Below are 16,824 nucleotides of genomic sequence, written 5' to 3'. Positions count from 1 at the left end.
TGCTATACATTTGCATGGTAATGTGTACACGCTAGAGTTGCAACAAATGCCCCTCAAATATGGCGATGTATTTCTTTTTTTATGACGGCCAAAAAAAATCGCCTTGGACTTTGACAAGCTGATGGCATTTTTCAGTTTTTACTAACATTATTTATATTTCATATATTAGTAGACTGAATAATGAATCTTTAAAATAATCAGCAAATGTATCAATAATGAAGTAATCGTCAGCAGGAAACGACACACCTATGCACAATGTTCCTCCCTGAGAAGGACACACCTCTTCCATCCAAAGTACTTCTTGTATGATCTCGGATCACTTTGGAGTTGATTCACTCACAAAGTGGATCATGTCCAGAGTGGAAGCCTTTCGGGACACAAACCTCCGCTCCATGCTGAGGGGGCTGCGGACAGATATCGCCATGGCTGTAGACGACCCTTTCCCTCTTGTCTACGGGTTGGTGGACACAAATATCATCACTGACCAACTACTGAAGGTAAGTACAACATTATTTTTTCACTTTGATTACATTCATTTGCCATTTTCGACCCAATCAAACACTGAAAAGCAATAATTTAGACGATGACCCAGGAACACCTTTTTAGATTGTGACATCAATTCAGACTGAAGAGTTCACACACCCCCTGTTGCTTATAGGACACTCTGGAGAAGGAAGGCAGTGAGGGGATCCATAAGGCCATGTACTCCCTCCTGTCCTGGGTCCTGGAGCAGAGCAGATCCACCATCCAGGCCTTCTGGAGCAACCTGTCAAAAGACTACAACCTGGACAGCTACCCTAAACTGCAGACGCTGCTCACTAACCTACACTCCAGTGCGTAACGTTCAAGTTTCACCAACATATTTATCAAAAGTTATAGTATGCATTTATCATTTGCTGACATTTTTTGGACAGAATGGGATGCTGCAGGTGCCAGAGGTGAGAAGAAATTGTCTAAAAACACAAAAACACCTCACATCAAGAAGAGGAGCCACGAGGACAGAAAGACAAACTCACACAATCTGCAACCTCAGTATCATGCCAAGACAAGCGATGGACCAGGTTATTTCCCATAATGCATCTCCTCTGACTCTGATTTCTAACTAAGAACATGTTAAAGCTCATGATGATGATGATGATGATGATGATGATGATGATGATGATATGTGTGATTTTTCCAGGTGGCAAAGTAAGACTGTACAGAGTGAAGAGTGGAGCTGCAGCCCCACGGCCAACATCTGGAAATAGTAATTACAAATCAGTTATATTTTCTAGATGTAAATATAATTATTTAATATTACAGAAACATTGAACCCAAGTTCTGCCACAGATGCGGTGTCGTCTTCTGTCCAGGGACCAGTCACTCTGTCCTCCTCTTCCTCCTTAGCTGAGCTGCCGGTCAGCCATGAAGCCACAGAGAAGATCCATATCCAACAGATGTTTGTTTCAGATGGTAAGCCTGGTTACTTTTATGGCTACACATATTGATAGAACTACCCAGCAGGTTGGAAGGGTAACTTTGCAAAAGGAATCCAATACATTTACTTATTACCTGTTGGAAAAAAAAAATCATAAACCTTATCCAACACTTACCATATAAAAGTACTTAACCTGAATACTTGATTTACATGTAGGCTGGTGATGGATTTTTTTGGAGTATTAAAGTTTCTGAATGTGTTGCTCAGTTCTAACCATCACTTGTCTGGGCCAAAGGAGAATCTGCAGAAGAACTATTCTTTCTGTATCGCCTGGCCTTAACAAGAAAAAGATAGTATAGCAAACTTTAGATTTTGTGTATATTCTGTTTGATATAAGTACAAAATAAAAAAAAACTGTAAATCCACAACAAAATAAATGTGTATCTTTCTGATGATTATGATGTTCAAATCAAGAATTTGACTTTGCTTCAATTATATTGAATCATTGAAATTATGCATCACTCTAGATCAAATAGCATAATAGCTAAATAAGGAACTACTATTTTAAAAATAAATGTTAAAAACCGTTGTCATTTAACAGGAACTGTCAGACAGTGCATACAAGTTGGTGAACAGTTTTACCCTGCGCAGACAAATGGAGCATCCCAAGCTGCTGAGAACACGTTTCACCACCAGGGGGAGACACACACAGGCATGGTAGAGATCCTCTCAGCATTCACTCATTCACATGTCTTTCCTTTGAAGCTGCTTTTGTGTCCTAAGTGTTTTGTATCTCTGTGTTTAGGCTCAGTATAATGATGATGAGTGTGCAGTGTGTAAGGACGGGGGGGAGCTGATTTGTTGTGATGGATGTCCTCGAGCTTTTCATCTGACCTGCCTTCTCCCTCCACTCACGTCTATACCGTGGTGAAAAACTAAAGATTTTAATCACTCTCTGTCTCTGTGTCATTTGTTGTTATGTCAAGTTCTGCTTTGTAAAGAAGTTTAAATCTGAAGTTACATGTTTTATTTGCAGTGGCACGTGGCAGTGTGACTGGTGCTGTGGCAACACAGTGAAAAGAGAGAATGCCCATCTGCCTTTACAAGTAAGTATCTGAAGGATATAAAAATTATATTTGTATTAAAAAGTTTCCACACAACATGATGTATAATATTTTCAGATCATAATGGTTATTCTTTTATGACTATTAATGATCTGCTTCCTAAAACAAACAATGTATACAGTTATTTTCATGATGTTGATATAGTTGGTTATAGTTAATCAGTTGTTTAATTGGTTTTGTATTCTAGTATAATACATTATTTTTGTCACACAGTAGCATTGAATACTCTCCTTTTAAAATATTTATTATCTGATGATAAAATTGTGTTAAAAGATTAGTTTTTAGACTGAATGGTTTGTGCTCTATATTTTCCAGTACTGATCATGGTCATAATATTTATATTACAGCCACTCATTGCCCAGACGCAGCAAACCATTACAAGCTCCAGTAACTCCATCATGGACGTCTCCTTCTTCTCCTTGCTCTCATCCTCGTGTCTTGTCGCAGCTCCTACAAATGAGCTGAGTGGCATGAGCCAGGTAAAGACTCTGTGATCGGCTTGGTGACCCTTCATATTTTCACCCATTTTATCCCACTTGTTAAACAATAACTCTGCTATTACTTCCTCTGACCATTTGGTAATTCTGTGCTGCTCTCTAAAATTGCATCACATGTGAGTCCAGTGTTCAGGTGGAGAGCTGCTCAGTGTGAGGGAGGTGTGCGGTGTTTGTAACCGAGGAGGAGAGCTGACTCGCTGCCTCCAGTGTTTGCAGCGCTTCCACACACACTGCCTCTCCTCCAAGTAAGAAACACACTCCTCACTATCATCTCCTACCTTTTCAGAAGATGACATGCATACTTCCCACAAACGTGACATTTCTAATCTCAGCCTCAATGTGATCCATGCATCAGTGTGTAAATATGTCCTCACTGATAAAGACCTTCCTCTGGACTCCCGTTTGTGTTTGTATTGATCAACAATGTGCATTAACGCTCTGATCCTTATCTTGCTAATGGTGACTAATGGGTTTTAAATGGACAGTTGCAGCAGGGTGTGCAGTATACTGTATACTCATGATCTGATTATGAGACAATGGTCCCCTGGGCACAAACATGTAAAAGGACCCCACCCCTCCTACATACAGTAAGAACAAGACTTTTTGCGTCTCTTGTGACTTCCCGATAAGAAATCTCTGCAGTAATTTCAATCAGAGGCTCTGGCCCACTCGGTCCTTTAAGTAATCTGTCCATGTGTATAATGCAGATAAAGATCAATGATATATCTCAATATTACCATAGAAACAGAGAACAAATGAAACCTTGGTGATGACCTCATAAACCAATTTGACTGTTGTCTAAGTGCGTTTGTGTGATAGTTGGTGATGAAGTTAAGATTCCTTTACCATTTTTAGCAGAGCATGAAATGTTACCTGAAACCTTTTTTTGGAGTTTGCAGCATTTTATAAATGCCATTTGATTTAAAATCATTGAATAATACGTTTGACATGATGAGCAAACAGTTCAGTCTTCCACCTGAAACCTATTGCTCTGTTATCCTCAGGAGTGTTGCTCATCATTGACGGTAGCATTCTTTACCACAGAAACACTCTGACTCACCATCTGTGTCTCTGTGTGTGTTAGAGGGACATCCATCTGCCCGTCCTGCTCCGGGCCCTGGGGCGGCTCCGCAGGGAGGGAGGCTGAATCATCCAGAGTCCTACAGGTGTGTCTGCACGTGTGTGTACACATGATATATACACCTTCATTATCTGAATGTGATTGATTTTAATCTCGTGTGCGTGTCTAGCTCGCCCCAGGGGTTCATGATCAGAGCCCCCCGGTCCCTGAGCCCGGCCTCCACAAAGATGAGCTGGACTCCATCCTGGGAGACGTGAGTGAGGCACAGTTATGTCGATAAAACAGATGTAGACATGATATGAATACAGCACACAGCCATGCATGTCACAGACAAGATGACTGCACAGGGAGGGAGTTGTTATGAAGCTGCTTGTGTTTCAACAAAACAGCGCCTCTTTATCAAACTGAAAATAAAAACAAATCATAGAATATGAAAGAATGAATACATTTGGGTCCAGGTAACAGTGTGTGCTGAGAAAGATTCAAACGGTTTTAAATCTTACACATTTATGTCGTACTATAAGCTAACACTGCTGCGTTTAAGGTGTGATGATTAAGTTCTTGCCCATGCAATATTACAACAGTTTCATTAAGTTTAGGTAAGATTTAATGAATGTCAGGAATGCCGGATTCATTAACAGTCATTGTTCTAATAGTACCAATATCCTCTTTGTTAGTTGTGTTTTTCTTCAACAACAGAATAGATCATTTGTGTTTCTCTCCTTCTGGTTGTAAAAATGATTTTGCACTCAAAAAACTATAAATTCTTAACCAGATTGATATATAAGGATTAGACCTTTTCAGGGCCTCATATTCACCTCATCTAAAGTTGTGGTTCAAATACATAACTCTAACACATTAAGGATGTAAGATGATTATAACGAGGAAACATTTGATGTTGTTTCCTGGCTGAACCTTTCAGTTGACTCAGATCCACATGGAGGAAGAGTGCATGTGCTGACCGAATGACCTACAACTTCAAAAATGCACTGATGTAATGTCATTTAATAACAGCAGCAATAATCTGATAAAGATTGTAACATTATCGTTGTCATGGACATCATATTGTACATGTTTGCCAAATGATGTCACCAGGACTCTGCCTTTTGTCCAGAGATTGATCCGGCTGTTTGTTTCTGCTCTCTGGGTCTCAGCAGGGATCCATTGACAGCATCTTGCAGTGGGCTTTCCACAACATCTCTCGGCCCCTCCCCGACTCCCAAGGGTGCTTCCAGTGACCGACAGACGCCTGCCCTCTCAGGGGGAATAAGTTATGCCGTAAAGTAACAATAATGACTTAAACATGGATAATGAAATGCAGACTATGAAGTAAATGTCTGTTAGCGGCTGATTTCACATCATTATTTGTTTTAATATTTTTTAAATTTCTTTCTTTTTCAAGTCAAAACAGTGCATCCTCTCAAATCACACATTTTAGATAATATGTTTGTTTATAGATATTTTATCGGGGGCCCTTCTGACCCTCCTGCTCCTGGCCTCTGTGTAATGTGTTTGTACCATGATGCCTTTGAGTTCCACTCGCTTTATTTCAAACAGCACTCAGTGTTTGAATAATAATAGTATTCTTTTTTTGGAGCTTTTACTTGAACAAATCTTATTTAGGAACATGCACCATGTGGGCAATGTATGGGCGGAAATAACAGAGCTCTTAAAACGCTTGATTTTCAACATTCAACCCTCTGCAAGAAAACATATCCTAACACCGCAGGACATACTTTTGTTGAAATTGTTATAAGTGTCACAAGTGCGCGATAAATCTAACTATTGAAAAAAACTGAGATATAGTGAGCTTTGTACTTTCTGTGTCTCAGATGTTGTGCCCGGTTGTTAAAATGCTTGTACCAAAGGACATTATTGCGTGATATGAAGTTAGATCGACTTTTTTTCATGCTTTTCAACTTCAAACTTCACTCCATCCTATTTAAGAAGAGTCAAAACAAGACTTATCGTGCAGGACGTGGGGTCAGCATTGACGTAGGGGGCTGTCAGTTAGCCTTGGACGTCTTTTGCAAACTTTGCTTATCAAACTGGAATTCATGTACGTTTAAAAAAACATTTCTAAAAAGCCATAAAACTAGAAGTGAATCCTTTATCTTTTCTTATGTCTTACCTGTTCCCCCGTGTGTGTGTGAATGTGTTTATTTTGAAGAAGGCAGTGTCGGAGGAGTTATTTTTCTCACTGGTTAACAATTTAAAATCAGTTAGCACACTAATGTCAGAGAGGACATCGGTTTCTCATCCCAGAAAATTATAATAAAGACAATGAAACTTTCACACATGCATAAAGATTCCAGATTCACACGTTACACCAGATGGTTTCAATAGGATGAGGTATGCAAGCTGAGAAATGCCTCTGTTTAACAGGAATTCCTTGAAGACTATCACTTAGATGTGGAATGTTGTTTTTGTCATGGGATTCAAGAGTTTTAGCATGACTGCCAGAGGGATGGAGCTCGGCCAGGCAGATTTTTCTCCCCTCGGTATTCGGTTGCCATGGCTCTCAGCTCCTACAGGCCCAAAACAGAGGATGATAAACACGTTCCTGTGTGTGTCTGTTTGTTTATGAATCCACTTTCTAAATGGTTCATGAAACATCCTGCATACTTTGGGGCTCTGGATCCCTGCAGGGAAAGCAACATCACTGACAGAGATACAAAAGTTGTATTTGAATCTTTCATATAGAGAACATCTGACATACATTGGTGTCAATTCTGTGTAAATGTCACTTAGTTAGCACTGCTGTACTCTGTCTTAATAAGTCACTGACTAAACTAACAATATTTCTCCTTTTTTTTTTCGCCAGGCAAACCCCTTCTCACCACTAGATGGCATCCACCTGATTGATGGGATGTAACACTCATCTATTCTGCAGTATACTTCACTGAACTCAAGCAACCTACAAACTGTGATAAGGAAAGTATTTCCTTTTACAAAACAACGTTTGTGTCGAGTTGTGTGAATGTCCCTGATTTAATCAAAAATAAAGAGATACTTGTCCCAACTATTTAGAACAAACTATATGTCCTACTTTGTGTTTGTCTAATTTAATAGATTTGCGAAAATTGAATTCTAAGACGTACAATGCAATATACAGTAAATGTATTGATGCATAAGTTATAGCAACAACACAATACTCTGAAATAGGCTGCTGTCTTAGCAAACATGCTTTTACTTTTAAATGTTTTGCTCCTAATTATTTTGTACTTATATTTAAATTGTAAAATATCTTATGTCTGCAGCTGTTTTTCTTTAAAAAAAAAGTTTTTCCTGTGAATTGATGCTTTTTACCGATGTTCACTTTATCACAAAGTTTTAAAGTATTTAGAAGTTTGAGTGCATACATATATGGTGTATAATAACATATACATTTGGTATACCCTCAGAGTATTATGATGTACTTTGTGTTAGGGCTGATTCTTGCTTATCACCTCTGTTGCATCATCTCTTCCTTCTAATCTTGCATATCTTATGTCCCGCCCCGCTGCATTCCTGTATGATGTCCAATGAAACAAACATGTCACCAATAGTGTTATGTGTAGTTCATGGCCTCGGTCATCATGTACGCACTTCTGCCAGATGCTGCTTTGAAGAAATAGTTTGACATTTTGTGCCCCATGCTTTCTTTCCAAGAGTTGATGACACAACCTCTAAAGCTCACACATTTGTATGTCAAAACTAGACATTGAAAGACTTGGATACACAGAATTCTTAAATATGGTAATGGTTTACAAAAAAGAAACACTTTCAACACTTTCAACAGGCTTAGTCTAAATCTCTTAACATGTACATTCTGTCTGTTCCATTAGTGTAAAGAAATATTTTTGAATTTATATTGGGAGGCTGAGTGATTCTCAGATGACCGTTTCTTGTTTGGAAAGTGAAAAAGCGGGAGTTCCAATAATATTAGTAATACACGTATAAACAGTCAGTTTCTGTGAAGGTTACATTCCTTGAACACACATATCCTGTTACAACTCTATTGGCCACAAGCGAGGAATTCTTTGGAAAACTGTAATAGATGAAATTCCCACGCTTTGGGCATCCTCTCCTCACATTTTTGTGCACTTCATAAGTGTAGGCAGCGGGCCAGTGTGTGTTCCTGCTGATGGTTTCTGAGAGGTGAAGCCTGCACTTCCAGTCAGGACCCTTCGCCTTTCCCTCATGCTATTGTTGTGGGCAGGAAACTGCGAGAGGCCCTCCATTGTCTTGGCTCAATCTTCAGAGCAGAAAGTGTAACTCCCTGAAAGTCATAAGAGCTGGAACTCTTTGGAAGTTACTTTGCAGGAGCAAAAATATTGGCAAACTAGACTTGTCTACTTTTTCATAATATGTGAAATATCTTCATAACTAAAGGAACCTTTTTCGTCAACACATTTTTCTACAAAGCAGTCATCTGAAGGCCATTTTTATGTTCCCCCTTTTGAAGAGAACATATAGGATGTTTATTAGATAGGTTGCTTTATTTATTATTTACATTCTCTAAGAGCTGTCTTTTGTTATAAACAGGCTTTTAAAGTTATTTTGGCTCAGTGCTTTCTCTGAAGTCACAGAAGGCTTAGTTAATAAATACTTTCAGTGATAGACGCTTTAATGAGAGGATAATAAAAAATGACTTAGATAATATCAATTCATAAAATGTGATTAGCCAACAGTATATTAAGCTGTCAAACCCCTATCACCACCGGCTGAAACATGCTGTTCACAACATCCTTTTCTTGAGAATGAATAATCCAGTAATATAATGTAAATATGTATGCAACATGCTGAAAGGGGCCAATCTGCAAAGTGACTTTTGATAACAAATATATGTAATATATATTTCAAAGTTTATTAGTGTATTTTATTGCAATTCATTTTAAAGTTTTCCTTTGCAACGTTTGTATCTAGTGAAATGTTCCAGGTCCAACATTCCTGCGTTGCATAAGAGAGGTCTGAAGTCAATAAGGTCTAAGTTCTTATTTGTGTTTCTGATTTCACTGAAGTATATCAGAACATAATGTGAGCTGGGGGTGAACACACTGCCAACGCACGCGCGCACGCACGCGCGCACACACACACACACACACACACACACACACACACACACACACACACACACACACACACACACACACACACACACACACACTCCACCACCAACACAGCTGTCTCACATGCTTTTCCTTTTCTGCCAAGAACCATTAAGCGTGTTCTCTCTTCTGATGTAAAATGTCAGGGTCAGTTTGTCTTCTTGGGTGGGTGATGCATGCTCCATGTGTAGCCCAACATAAGGCACAAGTCCAAAACAATAACCACTTTACTTGGCTAAACAATGATCAAGTGTCTTTTTCTTTCACCAAGCAGAGCAGCCAAGAACACTAAGTATCTGTGACGCAAAAGAATAAAGTGGCATGACAGTGGCTGCTCAGCATCTATTCGTCTAGACGTCTGACTAATTGCACAGCAATTTATTAGAACTAATTTACCACTGTCTGTGGTCGCCTCTTGTCTCTGTCTTCAGAGCTGACCATTTTGCTCTAAACAGCAAAAACGAAGACAAACATCTAAAATATCTACTTAGGGGGAAGAAAGCTCCTCTAACTCTCCCTGAGTCCCCAGAGAGGCCAGATAATGATACGCTGGCAGCACAGATTGCAGGGTTGCCATCGGGCTGGAACTGTAAACACAGCGGAGAAACCTCGTTAGGACATTCCAGAAAGATCCTCAACTGGGAATTTCTTGGAAGAGCTTCTCTAGTGTTTGCATTCTTCCTTTGGGACAGCAGTGCTAACAGGGTCTCCTGTGATCACGGCCCTGTCCCGAGAGAGAAGTATATGAGGAGCAATAGAGGTGAGCAGATGTTGAACATTCCTCTGCAAACTGTGAACTGTGGACAGCAGGTACATGTCAGTACAGTAGATGTTTGTCCTGCTTTTTTAGATTTAAAATCTAATTTAATCATATCATTTTACAGAGGATTAGCCAGTGAATTGACTTGCACTGAGTACACTGTGTAACTTTGACTGGACAGGTCCACAAAGGGTTGTGTAATACTAAAAGCTAAACATCTCTTTAGCATTTATTAGTTATTGTTTTGTTAGTCTTAAATCCTAAGTGGAGTGCTAAATCAAGACGGGCAAGTCGCACTGAATTTTGTTTTTTACTACTGCAAAGTTATTTCCCAATTTTGGGGATTTGGGGAAGGTATCAGGAATGTATTTTCTACCCACCTGACATGCCTTTAGGCTCCACACTTTGAGAACTTCTGGTTAAGTGTCACTAACACCTTGTTTCTAAAAAAATAATTATTATGAAATGCTCTAAAAACCAACTGCAGGCCTACACAGAACCAAACACTGACGGACAAAAGAGACAGATATTTCCCACAGAAGATGGTGGACTAACGTTGGTCAGGTGCTGGATGTGTTCACCATTTTATCTTTATGAGTTGAAAATAATAGTAAGGTTAATACAAAGTTGTATATCGGAAATCAAAAAACGTACCCAGTCATTTTAATATGGAAAAAGAAATCAATCCTAAAGTTAGAATTTGAAGGGCTGTTTTAATATGTCATTCTTTATGACCCAAACTACACGACCCAGATTTTTGAGTTTGAATAAATTAATCTTAACATGGACATGTTCTTGGTATCATATGGTGCGTTCTGAAAATGTAATGTCATGATTGTTTGTCGACATTGAATGGATTTTTAAAGAAGGATTTCAAGCTAGTGTAACAAATGTAACATAACTGAGTTGCTATGTTTAAAGCTGATGGCAAGCATCACCTAAGAAGCAAACATAATGTTAGTCATTATCATTGCTTGATTTGATTACAGTAACATTTGAAAGTTGAAGAAAGTTTTAGTCAGTTGAGTTATAATAAAAGAATGTTTTTGATTACATGATGCGAGAAGGGTAAAAGACACTAATAACAATTATTCATTAGAAAGATTCAATGATTTTCTGTCGAAATCGAAAGCATTTTCTGATTCTGTTTTCCAACAACAACAACACAGCTGACCTTTATCTATCTGGATCAATGCATAATGTGTCCTTTCATTAACTTTGAAGCGTTTCAAATTATTTATTTTTCCTTTCGTATTTATGGCTATTTGAATTTGTCTCAGAATAGAAACTTTCCTCTGGCTTTCCCCCCTAGCCTTAAAAATAGACATTCTGTGTATAACACGACAATAGCCTTCTTTTGATCGACACAATGCTGTCTTTGTGTGTCAGCAGACCCTACAGGCCTTGAGTTGCACCATTAGCATATCTCGCAGCTGAATCATCTTCACTTACTGGCAAAAGCTAGAAGTCATTCATACGATAATGGATTTTTCCAGTTGACACTTTAAGAAATTCTTTGGTTTACACAATACTTAAAGCAAGTCAAGCCGAAGAACAAGCTGCCAGAGGAAGTTAACTGTTACAACACTTCTGCGGTGTGTAAGTGTTGAACATGTCATTTAAGGCCAAAACTACTTTCCAGTGTCAATCAAAGAAAAGTAAAAGAAACAGTTGGGTTCATTTGGTGACTTTGAATGCCATAGCATATCAATTTAATCCTCATTAAACCATTTAGTAAAGTCTTGTGTACAGACGCATTTGTTACATTTCTTCACTGAGGCAGTTTTTCTTATAAATTGACACCACCTATGTATCATAAATGTGTTTTTACAGTATAATAGCTTATTGGTCAAAATAAAAAGGTTTAGGTCAAGTGGTTGTTCAGAGTTTGATGGCTCAGTATATACAGTTTTATTGCACAATATAACCACCCAGTATTGCACAATGTCAGTATGACAGTTGAAGGAGTGTAAATAGCTGAATAGTCGCCAGTAAAGAGACATAATATAAAACAGGTTAATGTTTCAACAGTAGATTTAAATGCACCCAAAATTCCTGAAGTGCACATTATTGATTCGAGATGGTTTTAGTTTGCCCCTTGTCCCTGAAAAGATGCACACTTCCCTCTGTGCTGTGGAACAGTCAGCAGGTGGTGGGACATAAATAATGACTAAATGAAACTGCTTAAAACAAATTCTGTGGATTTTCTTGAGGAACCATGTTTTCTGGACAGACTCAGTGCATTTGGTACCACAAGCCTGATGCCTTCTAGTTCCATAATAATGAAGAGAAGGCAGACATCTCTTCGGCTGATATCTCCTTCACTTGGCACTCACACGAGCCATCCAGTTTGATAAATAGCATCAAGAGTAAGAGGAAAAATATGTCAAGCTTCCAACATGTCCTTTATTATGAGAACATGCCATGCTTTTGAAAATACATCTATATGACATAACCAATGCTGTAAACTCTAATGTCACGATCACATTTTCTGCTTATTTCGGAGTTAGGGGCTCAAACTCACCTTGCTTAAATGACCATCCTTCCATCAACTTTAACCCCCCCTTCAGTCTACTATGATCATTACCTACCTGCCTTTCCTCTCACACTCAAACAAACACCACACCCAGCTCAACATCCCACCCAACATTCCCCTCATTGCTGGACCATGGAAAGCCCCTGGTACATTTTCAGAGCTGCTGAGCTCATATACAGACACAGAGACCCCTCTCTCTCTCTCCATATTGACGCTGGCCAAAGCCAGCCATCAGATCACATGCTATGTGCAGCCTCAGCAGCACAGGAGCTATTCGCTGGGGGCACACATGCTGGGGCCCGAATGAATGACATGGCATTCTGGTGACCTCCCAGGATGGCAGCGGACCCCCGGGGTGCAGGGCAGTTTTAGGACAGGGTGTCAGGGCTGGTTGCTGTGTCATTTGTCTGCAGTAGGCATGTTGTCTCCAGGGCCAAAAGCAGCAAATATGTTTTCACACCTCTAAATGGCAGCTAGGGCTGGTATTTATAAAGGGCCTCTGAGCTTTGCCTCAGATTAACGGTGCTCAGTTTGGTGCAGTCTCGCCCTGAAGGTCAGGATGACTGAGACTGAGGTGGGTCCAGAGACTAAATTATTAGTCACTCTACAAGATGAACAAAGTCTGTCTGCTAGCCCTGTGGCAGAACAGCTTTTGTTGAACAACTTTATGACTTGTTTGCATCTTGACGCTTGACCTTAAAATTTTCCTGTCACATACCAGAAATACAGTTAACCTAAAGCTATGCTGTGTAAACTCAAAGAGAACTGACATAAAAGAGGCATGAGAAATAAAGGGATGGGAAGAAAATGGAAAAGGAACATGATTACAGTGACACTCAGCTATTTGCCCTCAGCGATGTATGAGTAATGCGTCTGAGAGCAGAGGCTAAATATTCAGAGTGTTTTGAGACAGAAAAGAAACAGTCAAGTTGCCATGGCAGTGTAGACATGTACATCTCATATGTTTAAGCTGCAACATGTAAGCATTGAATGACCCAATAGCAAAACAAATCCAATAAATCTTATGTCAGACAGCGATGGTGATAAATACCCCCATTATTAGTAAACCAGATCTGTGAGTGCTTGGTTTGAAAAGTCTGTATTGTTTGTTTTGTTCCATCAAAATGTCAAATTTACAACCGCCCAAGCAATAATTAAAGGATGTGGGTGGCCAGTGTCACAGGACATTTTGAAAAGGCAGAACATAAGTGCAGTTTTCTAATGCATGTTTTGTGAAGTATGTAACCATACTTTCTGTTGATCATCTGATCTAACTAGCTTGCTCCTCTCTGTTGTACAGTTGAATTCTGAGACCATGTTGTGTTTTGTTGGTTCATATTACGGTCTTTCATTTGCCAAGAAGTTCCCCACAGCATTGTTAGCTTTAGTCAAATGGTCCATGGAGCACATCTCATTTAGTCCTTTCACTTTCAGATGATGGTAACACTGGCTTCTCAGCAATAACAAGAAGACTTCTCCAATATCATGGAGGAGGAGAAAAATGTGGAATTTCAGGTCCAGCAGGCAGTTGGGGTTGGGTGCATGTGGTCTTTATGAAAACACACCTGAGCATTATAGATAGGGTCTACTGAAGCAATTCAATAATGTTAGATTTAAACATATTCATTATGTCAACAAAAGTTACTATTACTGGACAATATTCTTAGTTGTACATAGCAATACTCAGTCATGTCCAAATTCATAATCTTTTTTGAAAAGGGTTTTATTTGTATTTTTTTATGTTTTCTTAAATTTGATGAGAATACAAATACCCCTCTCTGAATATATGCAGCTACAGCCAGACATTTAACATATCAAGAGAAAACTGACAGCCTCGATTCATCCAAATCTAACAGCACCTTAATCTTACCAATAAACACTTTTAGTTCATTAAGAAAACTGAAGTCCTCAAACATTAAACACAAAATAACAAGAAAACTCCAAGGTTTCATCAAGAAGTACAAATAATCCTTATAGTGGACTCCTGATGCCAAAACATGTTGGACTTTCTCTTTATGCCATGACAATTGCTTTTTAGTTTGTTTAAAATAGGTTTGCTGGTATTTTCTGTTCTACGTGTATTCATATTCAAAGAGAACATCAAACAAACTCTATTGGAGAGGAAGAACTGTTTCCAAACAATTTTTTTGTGGCTTCATGGAAGGGTTACAGTATGTGCTGTTTCCAGTATTTCTGCTAAGCTAAGCTAACTGGCTGGCTGTAGTGTACCTTGATATTTACTATTTATTTTTAATTGTATTACACAAAATGCAATTTTTAAGCAACATCTGTTGCACAGAATCAGATTGATTGCTTTCATCTTTCAATCAGCACTTAAGCTGCCTTATTCACATCTGCTTTGTACAGTTTGCACACTTAACAGATTCATCTCCCGTGACTCATGTCTGAAGTCTGTTTGCTATGAACGTCTGGAAATTCCCATGAATGCAGCCTTACCTGCTGCAACATGCAAAGAGTCCCGGACTCATCAGTTTAGACGAATACTTAACCGCTGGACTATTTTTATTTTACTTCTGCTCTTCACAGGTGTATTAATGATATAATAACATGCCTTTGCCTGCTTGCCTTGGCAAAAATTAATCTAAAAATCAACCCTGGCATCACAACCCTGGCTGTGTCGAAATACGAATACATGGGAAGCTGGTTGTCAGTTGTTTCCTGAGAACAGGATACCGCTTGAATGCAGCTCACCTTGTCCTTGTCTATTGTATACTGTGTGAATGAGGAAGCCCTCCATGGATGTGAGAGCCAGGGAGAGGAATCCATCCCACTCCTTCCAACACTATCAATTACATTCCTCACCAATCCTTCCATATCGGATGGCCTTGTCTGCTGTTCTGTGTCTATTCTTTCCCACAGGGCCCGACACCGTAACATACATCCTGTTAAAAAAAAAACAGTCCCTTTAAATCTTGTCTAAAGCCAGATACTGTCACTCTCAGATTGTCTGGAGTAATCTACTCAAATGCATGAGGGAAACATCTTGTTGTTTGGTCTTCACTTTAACACTGTGACTAATCTCTCTTTAAATAACCACGTATCTTAACTATGACAAGTGAAACAGCCTTCAGCTTCCATATATCGTTTTGTGATATATGAGCCTCCATCTCTTTTGAAAACATCCCAGATTAGAATACATAAAATAGGTCTTAATTACAAAGGGGTGTAGGTTATATTTATTACACGCTTGTTGAGTTGTTGTTAAGGATTGATTGTTTGTCAATACCTTGATGTGGTTAAACAACTGCAGCTTTTAGTTGACAGGAAAGTAATTGCCATCATCATGCTATACATATCTCTACATGTGAAGCCTCAACTGTTTGTTTTGAACATATGCACAACAATTACAGTGAATTAGATGTTGGCCATTACAATCCTTAGATCTCTGGCTCCCTCCAACACCTAATTAAATATGTAAAAAAAGGAACAATCATTTTACAAATACAGAAATAGTAGTTTGTACCTTTAAGGGCTCCCCCACACACGTTGTCTTCTTCACTCCCTCCCTTTGACAAAGACATTTTTATACTGACGGCTCAGACGAGTAAATTTAGACCCAGACTGTTTCCAAATGTGTAACTGGTAGTTTGAATACTCTCACTGTTGCCTCATTTGTGCTCATGTTCCCACCAAAACCTCAAGAGCAATATGATTTTACACAATTGTGTTTTATTTTCCTCCAACCCACTCTTCTTTTAACAAACAAGGCATAACTCATGAACGTTTTGTCTGCTTTGGAGTTTTCTACAGACAGTTAGAAAGGTATTTTAGTGGTACGCCATTTTAGATGTTCATCTCCTGTAATGACTTTTTGAAAGCGTCTATAATTTTCAAAGGGTCAGCCTTGCATTCCTTTGGAAGTTCACAGGAAGTGTGGTACAATGGAGGACAAAATGGCCAGAGGCGTTATCCACCAGCACACACACACACACACACACACACACACACACACACACACACACACACACACACACACACACACACACACACACACACACACACGCACACAGAATAGAGGAAGTCGTGAGGTGGTGTTAAATGACATGAGCAGACTTTTAAAAAGGTGGAGACTGTGCTGCTTCACAATTTGGATCTGAAGGGGGAATGCAAACATGTTCCACTTTGCTGACCATTCGCCTCAGTGTGAGTGCCGCCCACAGAGACGCAGTGTCTGCATGTTTTTTTTAAAGGAGCCCGTTTAAGAGTATGCAGTATCTGAAACATGACGGGAATGTGTGTGTGTGTGTGTGTGTGTGTGTGTGTGTGTGTGTGTGTGTGTGTGTGTTTGTTTGTGTGTG

General features: G+C 39.2%; 1 protein-coding gene across 1 annotated transcript; it reads left to right on the top strand.

Moving 5' to 3' along the window:
- Positions 1–350: 350 nt before the first annotated feature.
- aire (autoimmune regulator) lies at positions 351–7,127 on the top strand. The gene is made up of 14 exons (XM_010785566.1): positions 351–497; positions 659–833; positions 915–1,061; positions 1,181–1,188; positions 1,353–1,452; positions 2,019–2,134; positions 2,223–2,344; positions 2,454–2,523; positions 2,889–3,020; positions 3,165–3,283; positions 4,123–4,204; positions 4,289–4,372; positions 5,277–5,397; positions 6,944–7,127. The coding sequence occupies exons 1-13, from the start codon at positions 351–353 to the stop codon at positions 5,355–5,357; spliced, it is 1,383 nt and encodes a 460-aa protein (XP_010783868.1). The 3' UTR covers positions 5,358–5,397; positions 6,944–7,127.
- The last annotated feature ends 9,697 nt before the right edge of the window (positions 7,128–16,824 follow it).

The sequence above is a fragment of the Notothenia coriiceps genome, unplaced genomic scaffold (assembly GCF_000735185.1).
Source record: "Notothenia coriiceps isolate Sejong01 unplaced genomic scaffold, NC01 NC01_scaffold00027941, whole genome shotgun sequence".
NCBI lineage: Eukaryota > Metazoa > Chordata > Actinopteri > Perciformes > Nototheniidae > Notothenia > Notothenia coriiceps.
The sequence above is the reverse complement of the archived record's forward strand: the minus strand, read 5'-3'. Positions and strand labels throughout refer to the sequence as shown.

Excerpts from the sequence above, each read along its gene's own strand:
- aire (XM_010785566.1), top strand. The coding sequence starts at position 351 with ATGTCCAGAGTGGAAGCCTTTCGGGACACAAACCTCCGCTCCATGCTG. Across the intron at positions 3,021-3,164 it reads AGCTGAGTGGCATGAGCCAG|TGTTCAGGTGGAGAGCTGCT; the intron begins GTAAAGACTCTG and ends ATGTGAGTCCAG. Across the intron at positions 4,205-4,288 it reads AATCATCCAGAGTCCTACAG|CTCGCCCCAGGGGTTCATGA; the intron begins GTGTGTCTGCAC and ends GTGCGTGTCTAG.